The sequence below is a fragment of the Sprattus sprattus genome, assembly GCF_963457725.1.
Source record: "Sprattus sprattus genome assembly, chromosome: 11".
Lineage (NCBI taxonomy): Eukaryota > Metazoa > Chordata > Actinopteri > Clupeiformes > Clupeidae > Sprattus > Sprattus sprattus.
This window is the reverse complement of record NC_137909.1, coordinates 18,926,757-18,951,105: the sequence shown is the minus strand read 5'-3', so window position 1 is coordinate 18,951,105 and position 24,349 is coordinate 18,926,757. Positions and strand designations below refer to the sequence as shown.

The 24,349-nt window shown below is 44.6% G+C and overlaps 1 protein-coding gene across 1 annotated transcript in view; it reads left to right on the top strand.

The window, feature by feature from the left end:
• ass1 (argininosuccinate synthase 1) overlaps positions 1-14,790 on the top strand; it is a 34,400-nt gene extending 19,610 nt beyond the window's left edge. Inside the window, exons 10-15 of the mRNA XM_080847435.1 lie at positions 2,683-2,767; positions 2,936-3,000; positions 7,399-7,530; positions 10,722-10,878; positions 13,214-13,279; positions 14,474-14,790. Of these exons, the coding sequence (XP_080703561.1) occupies positions 2,683-2,767; positions 2,936-3,000; positions 7,399-7,530; positions 10,722-10,878; positions 13,214-13,279; positions 14,474-14,522 (554 nt within the window). The 3' untranslated portion in view covers positions 14,523-14,790. The remainder of the gene's footprint in view (positions 1-2,682; positions 2,768-2,935; positions 3,001-7,398; positions 7,531-10,721; positions 10,879-13,213; positions 13,280-14,473) is intronic.
• The last annotated feature ends 9,559 nt before the right edge of the window (positions 14,791-24,349 follow it).

The following is a 24,349-nucleotide window of genomic DNA, read 5'->3' as shown; positions in this document are numbered from 1 at the left end:
TGTGATTTTATCTAACAGCAATGTCATTGTGTCTCCAAAGAAGGCTACGCTGGATCCGCGCACATTTGTGATCAGTATTCATAGATATTTTAGTGGCCACCCTATCCACCCCCCACCCCCAGTCCATTTAGTGGGAAGGAGAAAAGCTGGTTTAGTGGCTTATACAAAGGACCCACCCCACCCCAACCCACCCTTCCCCTCCGTCGTCCCTCCTGCTCTTGGATGTTTTATTTCTTTCTTTTGGTTTTCCTTTCTTTTTCTTTTTTTTTCATTCCCCTTGCCTTTCTCTTCGCCTGTTTTCTCAGACCCTTCCTAAAGACAGGCCTAGGCATTCTTTAAAAAAAAAAAAAAGAATTTTAACTATGCAAGAAAAATCTTTTTCCTCTTGTCAAACCCCCCACCACACTCACACTCCTCCCTGTTCTCACCCATTTTCTACTCCCTTGCTTAAAAAAGGGATAGGGGGGTAGAAACAGAGAGCAAAAATATACTGGAGTAATTTTTCCAACAACTGTGTCTGCTATGCTATTGTCTGCACTGTTCTGGGCATTATACGCCAAAGCAGCCAGAGAAAAAAGCCCAAGTGAATGCACATCAGTATCGATAGATCCCTCATCAGATGGAAGGAGAGGGAAAGAAAGAGAGAGAGAGAGAGACCAGAGGCCCTCGGGTTCCCGCGCTTTCCTTCCCCTCCCCTCCCACTCACTCGCTCCTTCACACCCTGCTTTTTCATTTATTTGAACTTCTAATCTAATTATTAACTATTTGGTGCATCAGAGGTCTTTGTCGCCAGGGCAGAAGTAGGGCCTCGCTATCTCCTCTGCCTTTTTCTCAGTCGTCTTCTCTTTTGGGCCATGGGGGCAGGGCTATATGGGAACGGGGGTCGGGCCGACAAAGGGCCTTGTCTGAAAATATTTGTCAAGTCCCTTTACGTGTCACTCGAACAGGGCTTACACTGCTTACGCCACTCAAAGGCCAGCAGAAACGCGCCTTTTCTCTCTCTCACTCGCTCTCTCTGTCTCTCTCCTCGCATGCACTGGAGGCTTGATTGGCAACTGCAAGCATGCTAAATGCAAATGAAGGATTGGACAGGCGGAGGGATAGACAACTATCAGCAGTTTTTTTTCTTTCTTTCTCTCTCTCTCTCTCTTTATTTCTTTCTTTCTTTTTTTTCCAAGCCCTCTCTCTCAAATCAAAAGATTCTCTCCCCTCTCCCTCCCGGTCTTTTCTTTCTGCACCCCCACTCTCTTCCCCCCAGCAGGCCCAGGCCCAGGACCAGTCTGTTGGGCCTTCTCCACCTCTGGCCCCAGCGATGCTCACTTGGGCCCATGAATAAGCCTCCTATTGACAGTGATTTATTTATGGGAGTTAGTTGAGCGCCCGTGAGGAAAGGCTGGCGGAAAAGCTGGGTGTCCCCAGCCAGGTGTGTGTGTGTGTGTGTGTGTGTGTGTGTGTGTGTGTGTGTGTGTGTGTGCGCTTCTGTGTGTGTGTGTGCGTGTGTGTGTGTTTTGTGTATGTGACTGTGTGTCTGTGTTAGTGATTGTCCATTATGTTGAGCAACCATATGTTCACAAGTTTCCCAGATTTAGTTTTCTTTCTTTGCATTTCTGTTCTGCTTCTCTCCTGCATGAGCTTGACTTTGTTCTGTTGTGTTTATTTCACTGTTTGGTTTGGTTTGTGTTCTTGTTCTGTTGGTTACTTTTTGTACTTCATATGGTTTCAGGTTGTTTAGACATGTCGCTTTATTATTCCTCTCTCTCTTTCCCTTTCTCTCTTCTATCCTTTCCAATTTATTCTCGTACATCCACACACACACTTTCTCTCTCTCTCTCTTTCACTCTCACACACACACACACACACACACACACACACTCAATCACAAACACACACACACACAGACACAGACACACATACACACAACCAGGCATACTCATACTCCGGCTCTGTACGCTTGGTACAGTGGTGCAATGGTGAGGTGTGTAATTGCATTAGGGAAGGTCCTGCCCATGATTTCACAGCCTTCAGAGCGAACAGGGCTTTTGCATTTATGAGCTGTTCTTCTCACAGGCCATTGAGGTATTGTCTGGTTAGACTCTCAAGCCCCTCTCATTTCTCCCTCTGTCTTTCTCTCCTCTCTCTCTCTCTCTCTTTCTCTCTCTCTCTCCTCAGTCTCTGCTCCCCTTATTCTCCCCACGGTCTTTTTATTCAAGCACTATGAACTTTCAAAGTGACCAATAGAATGCAAACCTCGCCACTTTACGTTCTATTGGCCGTTGTGTAAGTCTATAGCTCCATTGTATTGCCAGGCATTCATACACCCACTGTCGCCCAAAATGTTTGTGCTCTATTGGTCACTGTGTGAGTGTATAGCTCTATTGAATTGTATTGTAATGCAAGTGTCTGGGCTTTTTTTCTTTTTCCAAAACCCTTGTGTTGTGTTAGTCATTTTTTGAGTTCATCGCTCCGTTGTGGTTTTGCATGGGATTTGTTCCCGAACCCCCCCCCCCCCCCCCTTTCCTTTGGGGGTGACTTCATAAGACAGACAGACAGACAGACAGACAAGGAGGTCAGGGTGGCACGCTGGTTAGCGCAGGGTGCCTGGTGACGTACTTTGTGGAGAGCGGCGTTTCACCTTCTTCACCTGTGCCTAGTGGTTTTCATGTCCCTCTCTCGTCTTGGCAGGTGTGCCAGTCAAGGTGTCCCATCTGAGCGACGGCAAATCCAAGGACACGCCACTCGAGATCTTCTCCTACCTCAACGAGATTGGGTGAGTAGGGGTCACACTGCTGATAAACCCCTTGATGATGAGCCCTATCTCTGTCTGTCTAATTTGATCTGTTTAGCAAACAATCTTAGTATTCATAAACGTGGTAACAAACTTACTTACTTAACTAGCTTTGATCTCCTGTCTCCGTCCCTGGTTTCCGCTCTCCAGAGGGAAGCATGGTGTCGGCAGGATCGATATCGTGGAGAATCGCTTCATCGGCATGAAGTCCAGAGGTGGGATCACCTCTCATCAGCTGACAGTGTTAATTATTGAGCCTGAAATAGTGTCGTGAAACTGCAGCCCACACACAAACACACAAACACAAACAAACACAAACAAACACTCCACCAACTACACTTTTAAACATCACGCTTCAGACCCAACACACCATCCAAATTTTACAGATAACACAGAATGCACATCACATCCTGACGATGACATATAGTGCTTTGCACACATCCCCTCCAGGTGGTGAAGTCCCTCCATTTGTGATGAGGGTACTGTCACACTTCTGTCATACTTCTGGATCATGCCAAACAATACTACACATGGACAATGTGTCTGTTCATTCATTCATTCATTCATTCCTTCATTCATTCATGCACCACTTATTCATGCAAATGTGCATGATTACAATAGCTAGAAAGTTCTACAATAGTAAAGAGGATGTCGGCTTTGGTGAAGGAACACCATTTCACAAAACCATTCACATCATTTGACAGCTAGGGAAGGGTGCTTAACTTAAATCTTTTGCAAGTTACAGCTTGTCAAGCATATGACTATGTCTGATGGGCTGCTCATCACTGTGCTCTTTGAACTCACTCAAAACACACACACACACACACACACACACACACACACACTTTCTCCCTGCAGCTGATTGCTGTGTTGACCCGTGGCTGTTGCCTGACTGCAGAGTGGGTGTGTGTCCATGTCCCTTCAGATGGGCTGAGGTGCTCAGACCCTGTCAGCATGTCTCCCTCTCTCTTGCCTGTCTTTGACAGAACCATAGCAGCTTCCTCTCCTCTACACAGCTGGGGTCCTTGCTTGCTTTCTTTCTTTCTTTCACTCTGTCTCTCTCCTCCTCTGTGTGAAAAGACCTCCCATTCTCCCCTCCCACTCTATCCCTTATTTCTGTGCCCTCCTTCAGTGAGTTGCAGTAACTGTTGGTCTCTCGCCGCTGTCACTCTGACCGCCTGACCCCTGCCGTCACTGTCACATGCTGTCACACACACATGCCATAATGCCCCTGTGATTGGCAAATTGACTCGACCGGAGGGCCAGCTCTGTCACCATGCCTGACTGGCAGGTACAAATTGGAAAAAAATGTGTCTGTCCTTTTCATCTTCTTTTTTTCGTTCTTTCTGTTCTTTCTCCACGCTGCACAAAAGACGGGACCTTTCGCTCTTTCTTTCTTTCTTTCTTTCTTTTTTTCTTTCCTCTCCTCCTGAGTGACAACAGTGAGAGCAGCGGAAGGCTTCAGAAAGAGACCAGAGGGAGTGCGGGTAGCTGGGACTGGATGCGACTGTAGGGTGGGGGGGTGGTGGTACGTTTTCAGACACAGATTGAATCAACCCTTTGGGAGGAGTGGAAGGTGTCACATTTGTCTGTGTGTGGACTCACAGGCCAGTGGGTGGACGCAGCAGAACAGAGTCAGGAGCCTGACAGCCGAGAGGGGGGGGGGGGGGGGGGGGGGAGAGAGAGACGGATAGAGACAGAGAGAGACAGAGAGAGAGAGAGAGAGAGAACGAGATCTGAAAAACAGTGTATTGTAGTTGAAATAGTCAGGCCTCTGCTGTGCTCTTGGCTGGTCCACAGGGGGCTCCTAGCCACTGCTTTATGTGTGACTGCCCGTCTTTCTCCTGACACATCAGGATGCAAAACTTATGTTGCGCAATCAGATTCAGTGACTGCCAGTTGACTGTGCTCTACTTCTGTCATGCACTAAGAAAAATGTGAAGTGTATAACCAGAAGTATGAGAAGTTCTAGCCAGTTTTAAAATCAACATGTAGCTTGTGGTCTTCAATGTTGTGTTAGGCAACTAAAAGCTATTCTATTAGCAAAAAATGCATTGGTAATTCAATCTAGTTTCAATGTAAACATCATTCAAATGACTCTAGAATCCTTGTACAGCAAGGAGCAGAGGTGTAGGTTTTAGAACCCCTGCACACAAATGACATATAATATATATATATTCATATATGTTATATAAATAAAAGGCATAAACAGTATCAGTATTTATATATATTATAGTCATAAACAGTATCAGTATTTATATATATTATAGTCATAAACAGTATAAGTATCTTATATAAATAATAGTCATAAACAGTATCAGTATTGACAGTTTAGACTATAACGATGCATCAACAGAATACAGGCAGCCACCATGTGCAATTTTAATGGAGCATTGAAGGGTGGGCTGTATGTAATTTGATTGACTATTGAGCTGAAATATCCATAACCTGTCTCCAGTTGAGGACTGCACCTTTAAACGTTTCTGCAACACAGTTGAAGAGGAGTCAGTCGAGATCAGACAGTGCATGATAATAAATATCAAGCAGAGCAGTGGACTGTGCCAGGAAACCCAGACGCAACACCAGGAAATGTGATGTCTTCTCCTCAGTCATTTCTACTTTATTTCCTGTTGGGATAATTGTCACTATCATTGGGCATGAGAACTGAATGACTGTACGGAACTGTTGTGGCTAAAGAAAAACAGAGTGCCTTCTCTAACCTTCTTATGTTGATCTGAAGCGCTTTTGTTGCCAATTCTCAATTCCTTGTCTTTTCTTGTCCTTTAGGTGTGTGTCTTGTGTGTTTGGGGGGAAAAGCCACATAAAAGTGCCTGTAAAGTGTCTTCTTTGAGGTGTTAAGGTATTAAAGCCTGTGGTTAATTCCTAACCCCCCCTTCCTCCTACAGTTGATTTTTGTTTAGGCAGCACCTAGGAATGCCAAGCAGGCTTAGCATGAGAGGGTCTGTGAGCGGAGCTCTTTACCCGTGCGTTAGCGGGCTGGACGCCCAAAGGGGGCCATAAACTCGCGCTTCACACAGCGGCAATGCTTAAATCTGGGCCTTAACCCCATAACCCCTCCGCCACAAGCGACCCGCAGACACATGGCCTGTTTAAAAGATTAATACCTGAGGCCGTTGCCTCTAATCTCAGCCCAGCTTTTCCTTTTAGCAGCTAAGAGCAGAAAGAGTTGGAGGGCAGGCTTGGGTGCGCTTTATCAGATCCTCATGACAGAACTGGCCCGATGTGTTTCTTAACCCCCCCAACCTCCCCTCTTCTTCCGTCACCTTTCTATCTTTAATCCACGTGGATTTAAGTTAGACTTTGTGTATCAGATTGCGGCCTTTTAGGAATTAAAAGATCGCTCCTCACCGCTAGGTTGTGTTGTGGCCATTTGTGGTTGCTGTGAGAATAGTTCTTCGGTTTCTCCGCTGCATCAGTGGCGCGCCGTTTCGGTTCCCTCTCCCCGATGATTTATTTTCTCCCCTCTGGTCTTTCGGCTCTCATCACCACTTTCTTTTCGCATCTCTTGCCTTGCGTGTCTCATGTTTTGAGGAATGATGACACTGTCATCAAACCCTTTTCATTTATGTCCTTTGTAGAGGAAGCTTAGTGTTCTCTCCTACAGAGCACCTAATGACACATCCTCTCTAGTCAGATACTTCATGGAGTACTTCTGAAGCCCTTTCAGATCATATTGTGTTGTGTACTGTGTTGGTGTGTTTCTAAATTGGACCAGGACAGCTGAAAACACAGCCATTGGTCTCTGAGATGACAGCAGCAGCAGCAGCAGCAGCTTTGAGAGAACTACTACCACCTCTTTTTCTCTCTCTCCCCCCGTCTCTCACCTCTCTTTCTCCTCGCGTCTTTATTTGTGCCCCCTCTTTTCTTCTCTCTCTCCTCCTGTCGGCTGAGTGACAGCTCCATTTTGCCAGGGCTCCTGGACGTGCGGAAGGGAAATTACAGGGTAGGCCGGCCCCGGTCTTGCATATGGGCTGCTGACGGCTGCTACCCTGTTATTTTGCCAGGCACTGCAGAGCTGCCACCACGGAAGCTGACCAGATCAGAATAATGTGTCTGCTGGGCTCAAAACAGGAGAGGAGGAGGAGGAGGACGACGACGACGAAGATGACTGTGATGATGAACACAGGAGTAGATTTGAAATGCTGGTGTATGTTGATTGCACAGATGGTCAACGCTGATGTGTGGTGTAAAGAAGTAAATATTAATCAAGTAGAGAATTTTGGATGGTAAGCATTCAGGGTTGTCTGAAAGTGAGCTCTATTGGCAATTCAACTATCTTTTCCTGTGGCCAGACAACCGTACAAAACAGGTACACTGCAATGGTCGGTTGGCATATTGGTGAGGTCAAGATCGGCTATTACCTTATAGCGATATCATTCTCACATCGCAACACCTTGACACTCGACACTGCACTCACTTGGGTATTGAACCATACACCCACCAAATGTAAAGTCGATTGAATGAACGATTAGTTGCAAAGAACACGTGCAGAGATAGACAGGCAGAGGTTGCTTGCTTTATAGTTAGATATTTTTGGAGAATTCACTGAAATCGTGTCAGATTTTTCCAAACTGTCTCCTTGTTTGTGCCAGGTATTTATGAGACCCCTGGAGGCACCATCCTGCACCACGCTCACCTTGACATCGAGGCCTTCACCATGGACAGGGAGGTCCGGCGCATCAAGCAGGGCCTGGGCATCCGCTTCTCCGAGCTCCTCTACAACGGTACGCTACACACCACTCACTGCTTACCGGCCAACAGCTCACACACACTTTGTGCTTTTTGAAAGCACAAGCCACTGCCTCCTCACACTGTAAGGATGGCTCTTATGCCTTACAGCACGTGGTTAATAATTGTTTTCATCCAAATGTGGATGATTGGCAAAACTTCTGTAATTTGGCCATAGTCTGACATGTATTGAAATAAGCTACATTTTGGTAGCTGTTTTGTCTCATATTGTGGCAGGATAAATGTCTAATGAAGTGAGCATCCTTTAGCTCACAGTGTGCTCCTACGTTAGCGCCTCATTAGCAGGCATAACAATGATTCCATTTTATTCCTGATAACCTGTTAACACACAATCGTTATGAATTCTCAGTAGGAGGAGCAGGGTTTAGAACTCGTCCAACATCCATTTACATTATAGTATATGGATAGTATAGTATATAGTAAAGTGACTTTCGGTTAGTGTAGTCAGAGATTGCCTGTGCAAGTGTATCCACAGCTTTAATCTCACCGCTGCCGCAGAGCAACAGAGCTCAGAATACCTGAAATTCCCTGTTTGGCCCACATCTCCTGCCGTAGCCTTTGAAATCTACTTCCGAACGCTGGACTGTGTGTGTTGGGTTTCTCTGTCTGTTCTGCTTGGTCAGCTCAGGTGTCCTAATCTCTTTGTGCGCTCCTGGCAGACTGCCTGCCACTCCCAGCCCAAGCCTCTCTCTCTCTCTCTCTCTCTCTACCTCTCTCTACCTCTCTCTACCCCTCTATCTGTGTCTCTCTGGCCCTTCCAGCCAAAGCCTCTCTCTTTCTATCTCCCTTTCTCTCTCTCTCTCTCTCTGTCCCTCTCTCTCTATCTGTATACCCCCCCCCCCCCCCCCCCCCCCCCCGACTCCCCTTGGATAATAGGATTTGGCCCTGTTAGAGACTGCTTACAGAGCCACTGCAATTAAAGACATATTGGAGAGAGAGAAAGAGATGGACAGGGGGAAAGGTAGAGGGAAGTAAAGAGGGAGAAGAAGAGTGGGTGAAACAGGAAGCAAGGGAGAGAAGATGAAAGGGGGAAAGATGAGCCTGGCAATGAGGTAAAGGTAGAGAGAGAGAGACTGTCGAAGGAGGGGATGGATAGATTTCTGGAAGGATGGACATAACATCAATCTCTGCCTTTCCATTTGTGGGATGAATGTAATGAGGGCCAGAGATAGTGAGAGGGGAAGGAGATAGAATAGAACAGTCATACTCAAGTAGCGGCCCGCGGGCCTTTTGTGGCCCGCGGGGTGTCTATTAATGGCCCTCGAGCTGTTTTGAAAAGTTTTTTTAATCATTAAAAAAAAAAAAAAATCGCGCTGGGCGCTCTTATTTTGAAACCGCGCGCCGCGATCTCAATACGAGGCTGGGGGTTGCAACGATAAACAGATAGCAATCACACCATATCAGCCCAGGTTTGAAGCATTGGTCAAAGAAAGCAGAGGCCAATTCTCCCATTAAAGGGGACATGTGAGAAATGTGAAATAGTTTGGTAAACAAAGCACAAAAATTAGCTGTCTGAAGGCTATTTGTTTAATAACATGGTTAATAACAGGGTTATGTTTGGTTTTATTTAGTTATTTATTTTAATATATGCCCAAATTAAAATTAGATTTTTATTTTAGGAAATATTTTTGTTTTTAATAAAAAGGAAATGTTATGTTATAAAATGTTGTAAATGTTATACATACATTATGTTATGATACGTTATCGGACGTACACGGTCCCAATAAATGGCCCCTTGAGTCACTGAATTTTTTTTTTGTGGCCCCTCATCATTTCTACTTGAGTACCCCTGGAATAGAAGGTAGAGAGAGAGAGAGAGAGAGAGAGAGAGAGAGAGAGAGAGAGAGAGAAATAGACAGACAGACAGACAGACAGACAGACAGACAGACAGACAGACAGACAGACAGACAGAGAGAGTCCCTTACCTTACAAAGCATACACACACACACGCACACAAATGTGCACTGAGTAAACCTCACTCCCCTTTTCAGATTTGCTCTGCTTCCTCGCCAGCAGGCCTGTCTGAGTGTGTGGGTCCAAGCCTCACAAACCTCTTGGTCCTTGTTAATCCTTGTTAAAAGTCAGGCTGCCGCATTTTGGAGGACTTGTAGTTTATGAATTGATGCCTGGCTAAAGTAGTGCAGTCTGGAAGAGATACAATTGTGGACCATCTGCTCAGGATCCCTCTGGGACAGGTAACTTCGCTTAGCTATTCTCTCTCAAAAAACACCCCAAGGTTCTTAATGACAGACTTTTGATATGGTGCGGCTGGACCAAGCACAGTGCTATTGTCTGCACCGCTGCCCTTGCTCCAGGGACATTCGATCTCAGTCTCATATGAACTGTAGAATTTGCCGTTGATCGGTCAGATCTCATAGGTGCGTGAAGCGGTGTTGCAGCTAGTGGTCGGGCGTGATCTGAGGTCAAGATGTTGGCCATGGGAGGACAATCAGCTTCATGATCCAGCAACGTGAACGCAGAATGACGCCGGGTTGTAAAGGATAGAGAACTGCGGGTCTGTGTCATTATGGAGGCCACAGCGTTTGGAGAGGGTGATAGAATCTTGCCTTGTACTCGGGCTACTGCTCTTTCTCCAGGAGCGGCTCTGGGGGCAGGCAGGGGAGAAACCTCTCCACTGGAGGCTCAGATATATCTGCTTGAAGCGGTTCAAAGCAGTTAGGCAAATCCAGCGGTCGGGAGGTCACAGGCGTACTTGCTTTTGCGTCCCAAGATAGACTTCGGTCCAGGCTGTGCCTTGGCGGTGTTGAGTCTTGGCAGTTAAGCAGTCAAGGCCCTGAAAGGGGGGTTCATGAAAGGGAGTCTGAGAGGGTCGCGATCCTTTCAGAGACGACAGATCTGTTCAGTCAGTTCATGAGTTTTGTGACAAAGGGAGTAGCAGTGGTCACAAGACATCTTACTGAAATGATCATGCCAATGTCCAAGAGTAGACTTAGAAAGGTAAATTAAATAAATAAATAAAGCAAACAAATAAATAAATTGATTGAAAATGCATATAAAATATGGCAAGCCCGATAGCAAGAGCACAGCGGTGTGTGTCTGCCTGACGGCATCTCTGTGCTCAGACAGTAGTCAGAGTGCTATGCTCTCATATACAGGCGCTGACCTTGCACTGACCTTGTGGCTATGATGATTATTGCTCCTGCAGGGTTCTGGTACAGCCCAGAGTGTGATTTTGTTCGCCACTGCATCGACAAGTCTCAGGAGAGCGTAGAGGGCAAGGTGCAGCTGTCTGTCTTTAAGGGCCAGGTCTACATCCTGGGCAGAGAGTCCCCCAAATCTCTCTACAATGAAGAGCTGGTCAGGTAAGGAGTGTGTGTGTGTAAAGTGTGTGGTAAATGGTAGGTTACAAGTGTGCCCATATGTGTGAGTTTGATACGCGATATCTTTGTAAGTGAGTGTGTACATGAATGTGTATGAAGCACTTGTCACGTGTGTGTTTGTTAGAGTGCGTGTTTGTGTGTGTGTGTGTGTGTGTGTGTGTGTTTGTTAGAGTGTGGGTGTGTGTGTGTGTGTGTGTGTGTGTGTTTGTTTGAGTGTGTGTGTGTGTGTGTGTGTGTGTGTGTGTGTGTGTTGCTCTATGTCCATTATCTCTTCCCACTCTTCTCCCTGCACGGCTCTGAGCTGTGGTTTGATCAGGTCGCCCTCTGCCATATTCCCTGACCACAGCCCACATAATAACATCTACACAGCAGGAGACAAAAGCATCAGATCCTGCTCTCTCTTTCTCTCTCACACACACGCAGACACACACACACACACACACACACACACACACACACACACACACACACACACACACACACACACACACACACACACACACGGCCTCTCTCTTGCACATGCACATACACACTTTCTTAGACATACGTTCACACACTTTCTCTCTCTCTCTCTCACACACACACACACACACACACACACACACACACACACACACTCCTGCACTCTTTCTCTCTGATCCCTGATTTGGGGGAACACTGAACCCATTTAGGTCCTCCATGACCCTCTCTGGCCTAAGGGCTGGATGAGGCAGAGGACCAAAGCAAAGGCTCCATATGCCCGGGCTTCTCCTGTTCCATCCCCAGGCTCTAAAGAAGGCAGAGCAGCAGCCTTCAGCGGGTGGGGGCCTTTGAGTTTGTGGGGGTGGGGGGTTTGAATGGGGGGGGTGGACCAGCACGTTTCATGCCTGTTAAGCACAGACCGGGCAGTGGTCGAAAGGTCGCATCACCCTACAAACTCACACACACACTCACACATACACACACACACACCTCGTCACACACTCAGAGACGCCACAGGGGAAAGTGGGTGTTCTGTTGCAGGAGAAGGAGCGACAATGATGAGAGAGAAGAAGAAGAAGAAGGGGATTGTGAAAGGAACAGATGTTATGGGATGTCTGTGAAGATGGAGATAAAGATAAAGATAGATGAAATTGATAAAAAAAAGTTGCCATCCGTTTTATGAAGGGGAAAAAGAATAACCTGAAAATTGCCGTCCATGATGAATATGAAGATGATGACGATGAAGAAGAAGGAGAACATGATTTTTTTTGGGGGGGGGGATAATAATGATGATGATTCATTTAATTTGTGCCACTTGAAAGAACATGGTGTTAAAACCAGCCGTGTGATGCCCACCCACTCATGTAAATAAACAACAGAATCAATCGGAAGCTATATTATTGATGTAGCATCACTAGGAGACACTCTAAACCAGAGTGAGATCGGGTTCGTGCACACACACACACACACTCACTCTTCCACGCTGCATGGGTTCAGTAAACAGTGTCATTAGCACAGTGGAAGTCGTCCTGTCCACTGTATCGACCCTCGAGGGGGGGGGGGGGGAAATGGGGACAAAATGTCACAGCAACACTTTCTGTCTGTCAGCTCCTCCATCACTCACACTCGCACTGCATTGCTATCCCTCCGTTAGCGCCTCAGCAGGGAAGCTTACCTCCTGAAAAGACCACAACGACTGTAAACTCCCAGCTCTCCCTTGGACTCGTCTCAGTTATTACACGCCCAGCGGTCCCTCCTCTCTCTCAGCCCAAGATGCTGCTGTTATGCAAATAGCTGTGTAAATGTGCTGAAATAACACACAGTGGTAAGGGGGAGCAGAGACAAACCGTTTGAATTGCATCAGTTATTGTCACCGCTGCACAGCATAGCTAGGAAATACAGCGCTCGAGGAGAAAAGTGTTGTGTGGCATATACACACACTATTGTGATGTGACCACCACGGAGAGTGCCTCTCTGTGAAATGGAGGGCTTTCAGGTGCAACTGTTCACGCTAACAGGATTCAATAACATAGAATTGAGGCAGTGATTTTGCAATGGGAATTGATAAAACTGTTCCTTCAATATGAATAGTTTTGCTTGAATTGGCATTATTTGTGGCATACGCATGTCTGTCTCTAAACCTTGTAACATTTAGCCGTAGAAGCCTTGTCTTAGTTTTAGAAGCCTTGTCTTAGTGTTTTATATCCAGTATCACCATGCTGTGTTATTTAGTTCACTGATGATGCTTGTGTAATTATTCTTCCTCTCCCTCCCTATCTTTCTCTCAATCTATCTTTCTCCCTCCCTATCTCTCTCTCTCTCCCTATCTATCTCTTTGTCTCTGTCTGTCCCTCAGTATGGATGTGCAGGGAGACTACGATCCCTGTGATGCCTCCGGGTTCATTAAGATCAATGCTGTCAGGTAGGTGTATCTCCACTCTCTGGCGACCATCTTAGCTACTCTGTAAAGGTGACTGTCTCCTCTGAAGTCTTTAGTGCCACTCAATTAGCCACCAACAATTAAGCCATTGGTTCATCACAGGCCGTATTTATCCACAATTGTGGGCTATAGGGCTAATGGGAAGTAATTGGCCAGAAGTAATCAGCATTTACCCCCCTGTTGAAAACATTAACTGTGTCTCTGCTTGAACTGTTGCTGTTTTGAAAAAAAGATGTTAATGCTGCCTGTTAACATTTTTTTTTTTACTTTTGGATGGGGCTTGCAGGCCTCTTCACCCCCATACCTGTATTTATTATTCTCAGTCTCTCTGATAATAATAGTCTGCATAATGTTTGTATGCAACTTGGTACACATTAAATCTGTACTTTAAACCGTCCTCCCCCATTTTTTTTGCCTGTCACCTTAGTCCGGCAGCATGTTTGAGGGGTTTTAGAAACAGAATGTTGGAGTGGTTTTCATAGCAGTTTGCTTTCAGTGAGGCTGTTCACCCCTAGCATTAACACGCATCTTGGGTAATTTGATCACAAGTGGAAATAAATAAATACATCAGTTCACACCTGGCATTCGAATGCGTCTCCACACGTGTCTCGAGTGACCACTTGTGATTGGATCTTACTTCCTCACTGTATAAGCAAATGAACATGTACTTTCTTTTTGCAAAGACGAAGTGACCTTCACTTAAAATAAAACTCAAATCATTTTCATAATGATATGGGAAAAAATATCTAGTATTTTTCAAATCTGCCATACTCTGAAGTTGCACAGCACTAGGAATAAATCTTTGCTTCTGTTTACTAAAAACAGACTGGTAATATTCAAGCACTTAAATGTTTAAATTGAATCTGGATTACTGTTAACCTCAGTTTTATTCTTCACACATTGCTATCACACGGCTTAAAGAATGTGTCCATAGGCAGCCCAGGCCACCTCTGAATGTGGTCTGAGTGATCTGATCTCAATATGTCTACGTCTTGTGTGCATTTACACCAGTTCTAAGAGCTGTCAACTTTTCATTGAAAAGAAGATATCCTTTTTTATCAAGCATTTCCTTTCATCATACCTCATTCGTAAATTGCCTTGGGTAAAATTCTACCAAATGAGTAAATGTAAATGTATTAATCCCTTGTTCCTCATTTCACACTTTTGTCCACATAGGCTCCGGGAGCACCATCGTTTGCAGGGCAACGCTGCCTCAAAGAAGTGAGACTAACAGGCCTAGAATCAGCCTTCTTCTCTTTAGCTCTAGCCTTGCATGTGCCTGGTAGATAGTTCTGCCAAACCCTTCAGTGGCTAAATACTTGTGTGATCAAAAACCCACTGCATGGCATTGATAGGCGGAATGGTTAGGTTGAATTCCTACCAAGTATCCTGTTCTCCTAGTCAGCTTTTAGTCATTTGTAGTCGTAATGTGGTAGTCTGATCCCTTAAAATGAATGAGAATGGACTGTTGTTTGACCCAATTAAATGAAATATTGAGAAACCATTTTAACGGTTGTCTGTGTCATGTTTTTAAGAGGCCCTTTGTTTTCAATGATGTGAAGAGAAATTCCTCATTAACAGTACATTTACATCTTTAATTTCTTTAAAACAAACCTAGTCTGTCCGTTACGCATTGACATGGTATGGGAAAGGGGCCCTTTGAGTGTAGGTATATTCAACTCTGAGAGATTACCTTTTGATACAACTTTATAACCAATGACTAACCATTGATGCCAGCAGGCAGGTGGACAATGTGCAAATGACTCCCAGCTCCCTCAAACTCTCTAAAGCACCAAGCTACCCTCCAAGCATCTATGCTGCCTGATCCTAATAGCGTTTTACTTAACTACAAAAAAAACAAATTCAGCCCCGAGAGAGACTCAGCGATTCCCCACCCAGCCCCCCTGCTGAGTGGGATGACCAGTGGGGGAGTATCCAGGCCCCTTTTGAATCGGACCAGCGCCCCCACTGCTGCTCAATTACACCACAGGCGTCCAGTTCTGCCCGTTCATTTACCGGACCATCCCCTTCCATTTACGCACACTCACTCTCTCTCGGACACGCACACATATACATGCACAGCCTCCTAAACACCTAATCACCCTGGTCCAATTTTCCTCAGACAGAAAAGGGGGCCATTGGGATTGATCACTGAAGCTGAAGGAGAAGGACCAGAGTGCTCAATTCTTAGCTGCCGGAGTGCCACACAAATGAAAACGCATGAAGACAAATTTTGGGCTCTTTTTGTTCTCCAGATTTCCTTGAAGAATCTGGGCTACGAGTGATGGGAATGGGGTGATGTCGTACCAAGTGGATGGGTTGTGGGAGTGTGTGTGTGTGTAGGGGGGGGGGTAAAAAATAAAAAAGAACACCTGTCCACCCCAGTGGCCCCAGCATCTCGGGTTCCTCAGAGGGCACCCAGAAGCAGCCTCCGCAAGCGGGACAGGGGAAGGGAGGGTAGGAGGGGAGGGGAGGGAAGGTCTGCTCACCTGTCAGTCGAGCTAGGTATGAGAGCGGCGACACTTGACCAAGGCAATTAATCATCCCTGACCTCCCTTCAATTATACCTCATTTGCTTCACCCCCCCACTCCCAAGTCTCCGGGGAGCTGTCATTGCTGCTACACACACACACACACACACACACAAACACACACAAAGAGAGGCCGCAGGAAGTCAGGAGTTGACACCGAAATGGAGGCCTAATGGAGACTCCTGTTGTCTCCTAAAATGCTCCTCTCCCTGTCCATCCCCTGCCATGATTCCCTGTGGCAGACAATGGCCACCGTTGTTTGGAGCCTCCAGTCCGAGGCTCGTCAAGAGTTTCACTGATGACTGACTATTCTGCTGTCGCCTGAAGCACAAAGATACATGCCAACCGAGCAAGTTGGAAGGATTTGGACACTTTGTGACAAACTATTATCAGCGCTCCTTTGTAAGGTGGTATATCTTTCTACAGTCCTCAGTTAAGTTCATGATCATGTTCTCATCCTTTAGAGGTTGTGGTGGACTTGAGGACTGAAGTGGATAAACACATTCATTACGTTACTGTAGTCTTTGGTTGGGACTGAGGTATTCATCTGATACATGCATGTTACATTGTATACACTGCCATCCTAGAAAGATGTTTTAATACTGAATCTTGCTCAGCAGATCTGTGTGTGTGCATGCATGTGCATGTTACTTAAAACTTGATGCTGGACAAGAGGAAAAAAAAAACTTTAAACAGAGGCTATAATTCTGCAGTCACTCTCTCTCTTTGTCTTCCCTAACCTGTCTCTCTTTGCTTCCGTGGTTCACCGACCTTTATCCTAAACATCAGACGGCACAAAGGAACAGGAACAATGACCACAGGAGGTCAATTACCATCAATTAGGGTAACCCAAGACCCCGGATCTGCGCCGAGCTCCCGCAGTGTGGGAGCCTGTCACAGCCTCGCCTCGTCTCGTCCCAGCATCCTTAACAAAGCGGCGCGGCGACAGCAGCAGTAGTGGCGTATTCCACTTAAGTGGGTTACTGTGTTTACGTAGCATGTCCGCATCCAGAGTTCTCCCTTATCTGGCACTCCAAAATATTCCGTTTCAGAGTATTTCTCATTGTTGTGTCCATCTGCTGTGGGAATGGAAAGGAGGCAGAGATGAGTTACCCGACTTGAGTCAAGTTTGGATGTTAATGCGTTTTTTGGGGGGTGGGGGGGTCATTCTTTGGTGAAGACACAGTGATATTGCTCATTGTCAGTTGTTGTTGATATATTTGACATTACAGTTTTTGTCAAACACAAGTAAGCGAACGGGTTTAGTAGTTGCTGAAGGTGTTTGAAGTCACTCATGAGCCTTTCCTGTAACTTTTCAGTGCCTGCGTCGTCATGTTCCATGCATGCCAAGTGGCTTTCATTTGTCTCAATGACGTCATGCACCCTTGAGGAATGTTGGTCTATGGTCTATCCAGATCTAAGGAGGGTGAAAGGGACCCTCAGATAAAAGCAATGCAAAGCAAATAGCCCCCACCCCACCCCAGCTCCTTTGCGTTGCGATCAAGAAATCTTTGTTCAGCTTGAAAATTGATATTTGGGAACTGGAATGCAACTGACACTGGTCAATGGACTGAAATTAACTTGAATGAGATGGGTTTTGTCGCTAACTATTGATGATTTCTTCAGTAAAGCTTGTTTTTTGCAGGTTGTGTGTTTCGAGTGGATTCATGTTGTTTGGAGCATTGTCTTGTCATGGAAACAGATGATCATGACTATTTCATCCATAAATATTGTATTCTCTGGATGTAGATATACAAAGAGATGTCCCAGATATACTTACAGAATATTCAAAAGTGAAATGTTGTACAGTGATGGTTTAGTCAGACAAGAGTTATACAGAAACATCTTCAAAAACAAACTCGTAGACCACACATCTATGACCACATTAAAGAGCTCTTAATACACTGAGCTTGCACTGCTGGACCTGAGCCACAAACCATTAAGTCCCATTCCCTTTGAAGTATGGAGCAGGGCAAAGCAAACCTGAAAAAGACCATTGTTAAAAGAAAGGCTGCCTGTTGGTCTGGCATTCTGTCCAGGCTTCCACACAGCAGCTCGCCATCTGGCCGAGGAAAGGGTTAACAGGCCCAGGAGGTTTGGAGCTAGTGCTAATGGCCCTGGAAAAGACGATGAGGTCATGTTCACACCGCCTCGTGCTTTGGTGGGATTTACGGTGGCCAGGGATGCGGTGCAGAGCGTGGCATGTGCTGAATTATGTAAACGCTCGCACAAGCGCAGGGGGAAAATACCCGTTCATGGGCGATAGATTGGTAGCAAATATTCTGTGGTAGGTAAGTTGTGTTTGGAACCACACTATGCCTACGATTGTTTTGAGATACTCAGTGATAAACCTAAAGCCTTGGACAGACCCTCAGACAGTACAAACTGTAAGTATGTAAAATCTTCGCAGTAAACCACTGTGAGTCATAGAGTATTTTCTACATTTGTTGTAGAAAGCAGTTCTCTTAAACTCCTCTGTTGCTTTATTCAAAAAGAAAGGAACATGGTCAAACATAGTATTAATATTTTAAAAAGTCCAAGTGCAAGGTCCAATGTGGTTTAAACAGGAGAAAAGAACCCACACTTGCTGAATACACTAACAATATTATTTCATATGCAGCAAGAAGACAATAAACAAATGTAAGCTGAAGGCCTTTGTTAGCCGCATGAAATACTATTGTACGTCTACACGAGTGTGGTTTCATTTCTCTTCTTAAGGCGTCATAGTTGTCAGTTTCCATGCCCACACTGCCACATGATCATAGAGAGGTTTGCACATCTGCCCCCTGTGAGAGACGGCTCACACACCACTCTCTTGGATCTATAGCCAGATGGGAGGCCATTACGGCCAAAGCCCTGCCTTTGTTTTCCATAGAGCGAGTGATAAAATATTGATAGAAAAATAGAAATATTTTGCCTCCTGCTTAATGTAGACCATCCAAGAGGGTTAATGAGTGTTTTGGACCCCCCCCCCCCCCCCCCCCCGGTCTCGTGTTACGCTGGTCTACCCTAACCTGTGCTTTGACATAGTCAATGGACTTTGGAGTTGTGTCCCCGTGGGGCTAAGCTCAATCAATAGCTCTTTGCTGTGTTGGTAGCATTGGTCACCAAACACAAGTCGGGAACAGTTCCTGAAGGCATTATGTTTTTTGAAGACTGACATCTTTCTTCTATTTCATATAATCACAAAAGAATGTGAATATTGATAATAGACATACTGTACCCTGTGATATTGTCCTTGCTCCCTGCAGAGTCTTACTCACTCTCTCACTTCAGCTAGGTCCATTTATTCAGCCCCTTACACACATAAATATCAAACTCTGCAGCAGGGAGGCACCAGATGACAAGACTATCTTTCTCTCTGTCTCTTTCTTTCTCCCCTACTTATAACCAGCTGTAGGACATTTCCAAAACAAACCCTTGAGCCGAGTGAATGAGAGTCTGGTTCCCCCTGGGCGACAGTAATGCAGCATGTTTACCTCAATCAATAGCTTTATATTCCTCCTTGTGATGGCTCTCATCTGTTCGGGCCCCCCTCCCTGGGGTCTGCTGTTTTGTTTGCTGGCTTTCTCGTTATGTTGTTCGATTGGTTGCTGTAATAAGAGGTAAAGGCCTGTGGGGAGACCCTGCTGGGCCCCAGTTGCTGAGACCCCTTCACCCTCTTAAGGAAACTCACCTTCCACTCGCGCACTGCGTCTTTTAATGGCCCCTCTGACTCACAGAAGAACCCTGTCCGTTTATATGAGATTTGTTTAATGCATCTCTCATACAGTTGTTTGCATTGTTACACTCTGGCTGGTTAAGTGGAGATGGATATGAGCACCTCGCTCTGTGGTTCTTCACTGTGTGTTTTGGGTTTCTTTGCTTATAAAAAGTATGCTCAGAGAGTGGCTTATCAAATGCAATCAAAGCAGATGAGATCATGCCGCATGACATCCAACCTATTCAACATTTAAACACTTGAGAGATGGTTGTTTTGAATATTGCATTTTTGGTTTTAGCCCAATGTGTCAGTATCCAATTATCAGCTGACACTGATCAGGGCAAGATAGCACTCTCAGTTTCAATCACTCTCAGTCACGCTCTTCTTTACACTCTTAGTTATAGCAACGGAGACTACTACTGATTTGCCACTAGAGGGGGTAAGCTGGCATTTCAAGAGTCAGTCAAGCTGCACAGTTTTCAGATATGGGAATGTGAGTATTGAGCTGGAAGTTTGTACACTGCACTGAAGAATGCGCTATAGACATATACTAACACACCCTGCAGTATACTAACACTACACTATACTAACACATCATGCAGTATAATGACACTCCACTTTACTAACACATCATGCAGTATACTGACACTACACTATACTAACACACCCTGCAGTATACTAACACTACACTTTACTAACACATCATGCAGTATACTAACACTTCACTATACTAACACACCCTGCAGTATACTAACACTACACTTTACTAACACATCATGCAGTATACTAACACTACACCATACTAACACACCCTGCAGTATACTAACACTACACTTTACTAACACATCATGCAGTATGCTAACAGCAGTATTTTCCCACAGGTTTTGATGGGGATATTGTCACTGCCACATTTAAACACTTCTGTAAACCTATAACCATGCAACCGGCGCTGTTCATGGAGAATTCTCAGATATTTCCATTGCATCCTTTGTGCTAGCATGAGGGCAAAACACTTCCTTACTCTCAGTCCCCTCAGCCTAAAAGTGTCCTGTTTATATTTTCCCCTACAATGTGCTCAGTGTGTGCCCTATTTTACATCACTTTTACAGGACTCAAGAATGACAGATTCACAAATTTTCAGCATAATGTTGACGGAAAGTGGAAGATCCGTCTGAGAAAGGGCGCAACGGTATACACATATAAAACCACACTTATTGTGTTAACGCATGGTGAGAGGATCTGCCCAACAAGCTCTGTTAGCCATTATGCCCCCTTAGTCCCCAGAAAGTGCACAATGAAATGAACAGGCTTGGCAGTGGAGGAGATAAAGGGAAGAATGGGACAGGTGGGAACGGATAGGGAGAGAAGAAGGGAGAAAAGAAGACGAGATGGTGGTGCTGGTGTGTGTGGGAAGGGGGGTGGGTAGGTGCGCCGGGGGGGGGGGCTGTTATACTGTTGACCAGGGAGGGGTCACTGGGTCCCAGCAGAGAGAGGGAGAGGGAAATAGTGGAAAACATCCGTAATTTTCACCGCAGGAACCTGGCATAATTGCGTCATTTAAAAATCCAGATACGACACTGATTCAAGGCAAAGTGGTCGGGGCAGACATGAGGTGGGTGTGGGGGTAGGGGAGTGTGGGAGGCATTACACAGGCTGAAAGAGAGGCAAAAAAGAAAGCCAGTGAGAATACAAAGAGATAAAAGAGTGAGTTTGTGATGATAGGACAAGAAAAAAAGGCGTTATGTTCTTTTCACTCACCTGCCTCTTTTTCTTTTTATTTCTAACTGGAAGTGACCTGTCAAGGGTCTGGGTTTTTCTTTAGAAGGCTCCCCAGGCTGTGATAATGCCTTGCTATTATTCTCACCGCAGAATTGTCATATTTACTTGTAGGTGTTTTTTTCTTGATGTTCCTACTGTCCTTTTTAGCTCCATTTAAGTTTCTTTCAATATATAATTGGTTCCTCTTTGTCACTGGCGAGGAAAGCGCACTAACCAAACACTTCATTAAATTGCTATCATTTCCTCTTGGAGTGGAAGTCATTGTGCAGCACGATTTGTCTTCTGAAGAGAGACTAAGTTAGATGAACAAGAACAATTTCATGCAACGAATATATACATTTCTATAAAGTTTTATTGTACAACACTGCGCAAGCACTTACCTTTTGTTTGGATGTTTTTTTCTCGTCATTACATTAGATTCTTCATTCATTTGCAGAACTAAGACGTATAAATCATCCTTCTGAATCAGTAGTGAAGAGGAGGATTGCACTTTTTTAATTAAATCATTTGTATTTGTGTACAGAGTACAGAGTATAATAAATACATGGTATAGTAAATATAATATATGTAGGTTTGGGATGCCCCAAAACAATCCTATTTAAATCTTATGAAAAGTAACAGTATTTAATGTGTGATTAAGTCCCATGTGTGGCACTGGCTATCTTTGCAATATCTTTCTCGCTCACTGATGCATTGTGACATGGTAAGAACCAGCTAATACATATATGTAGATGTTGATCCAGTACAGATTAATAAGTGCTTAAAGTACAATAAACCAGAATTGGATTGATAACATCAACAACAACATAACATCTTATGAATGACAAGCCTCAGTGCTTTGGAAGGAGCCTTAGTGCTTTGGAAGAGTGTGTTGTACGACAACTCGGAATGCAAAACTGTAGCCATTTGCTTTTTGAAACTGAACTGTAATAAATTCTTGTAACAATTCACAAAGTTATGTCGAAATAAAAGGGTCCAGTAAAGTTCTGTTACTATTTCATCTCTAGATAGCTGGCCTTATTTGTGTTGCAATGTCTTTTGAGTTATCATACTGAAAGACAAATATTTTACCACAATTTTTTTTTCAGCAATCACGTTTCTATGTACTTCTACCTATTGGACAAGATATCCCTCCATGCTTCTTTACACAAAACTAACTTGTATGCTCAATAGAGCTTTATTTTATATTAATACTTAACATCTCATTAGGACACAGACAAAGGCTGGGGTAGTGGGCTGAGGGTAACGGGAGTCTTATGCATGTGTGTTTATGTGTGTGTCTTTGTCTGTGTCCTAATTAAAACAACAAAATGCAGGTTAGGGTTACAATGTTTAAGGTATGTTTATGTGGGTGAGTGTTTTTATTTATCAAATTAATTTTGATGGTATATAGTTACAGTATGTGAACGTACCCAGGCTATTTACTTTATAGTTTTGTGCTCTGGATCAGAAATACCAAACATGTTAAACCAGCAATTACAGCATAACATTGCCAAATACATTGCCAAAAAGATATATCCATTCACAAATTATATTTTTTTTATCAGTGCCAGATGTCCTGTCACTGGTGCAAGTTAAGTCTGTTGGTGTTTGTTGATTACCTCTGTATTTTTAGATCAACTCTCCATAATTTCCCTCTGAAAGATCTGAATTCCATTGCCACTTCATTGACTTCCTACTTTTAACTTTTCCTACTCTAGTGACGGACATCTGTTGCCATTACATTTTTCATTTCAGAGACAACATGCCCAGTTCCTCTTATCAAAAGTTGTTGCTGAGCTATAGACCTGCCAATCACTCATACACTCTTCCTTCATGGGCACCCAGCTTCATGAATTTCAGCTGAAGCAAAGAGTCAGGACCAGTAAGAGGCATCTCTGCATCTCCTCGGTTTGCGCATACGCATGCACACACACATACACCCACGCAAACACACACAAAGAGAAACAAACTGTGTCTCTCTGACATACACACACACACTCACTCACTCTCTCTCTCTTAAACACACATACTGTACACACCCACACACTTTATCTCTCTCACACACACACACACACACACACACACACACACTCACACATTAAAAACACAGATGGAAGAGGAAATCTTGACACCTGATCAGCTTTGAAAGTTAATCACTTTCAGCACTATCCAGAATTACAGACACTCTTCGCTGTCCCTTACACAGTTGAACCAATTCTCTCTGTCAGCACCTACTTTCCACACGGTTCAAGAGAAAATCACCCAGTGCAACTGAGTCTATAATTGCTCCAAACTTCTGACTTCAACTTCAACTGCAGCCAAATTTTGACCTCACACCCACCCTCCCACCCACAGACCATCCCAGCCACTCTTGAGTCTGAATACATTGTCTGCCAGATGGTAGCAATAACTAAGATCTCTTGCGCTGAATGAAAGATCTTCATTTGGACATGTCTGTCTGGCAAAGGTAATGGTAGCCAATGCTTTCCTGACAGATTTTGTGGAGGTGATAAAATGCTCCAGGCTGATGGGCTTATGAAAATTGATACCTTGTTGTCTCCATCCGGTCAAACTCAGTTCTGTGTCAATCTTCCTGTCAACTGAGACAGAGGAAGAGACAGGAAAGAGAACAAGAGCAATAGAGAGAGGGTGGGTCAGAGGAAATCACAACAAATCAGATCGATCATGAGGAGTCATTGTAGTTTTGATTGCAATGTACAAAGAGGCAAAAAAAATGGTCTTGCTTCTCTTTTGTTACATGTAAATTAATATTGATACTATGTGTATGGTGGCGATTATTATATTCCTTTTTGCCCTCGCTGTAGTTATACTCCCTTCTACTGTGACATATGCTGCAGTTTCATGTTACAGGATTTAAATATTAGGTTTGCGTGCAATTGTGGGGCTGTTTTGCATAAACAGGTTGGAAAATTGGTGGCAATTTCAATGCATTTAACTCCCCTCACACTCACTATCTGCCAGATGTCCAAAGTTAGCTGTTTCCACATGTGGAGTTTTGAGGAAATTCCAAATAAATTCATATATTCTCAACTTACA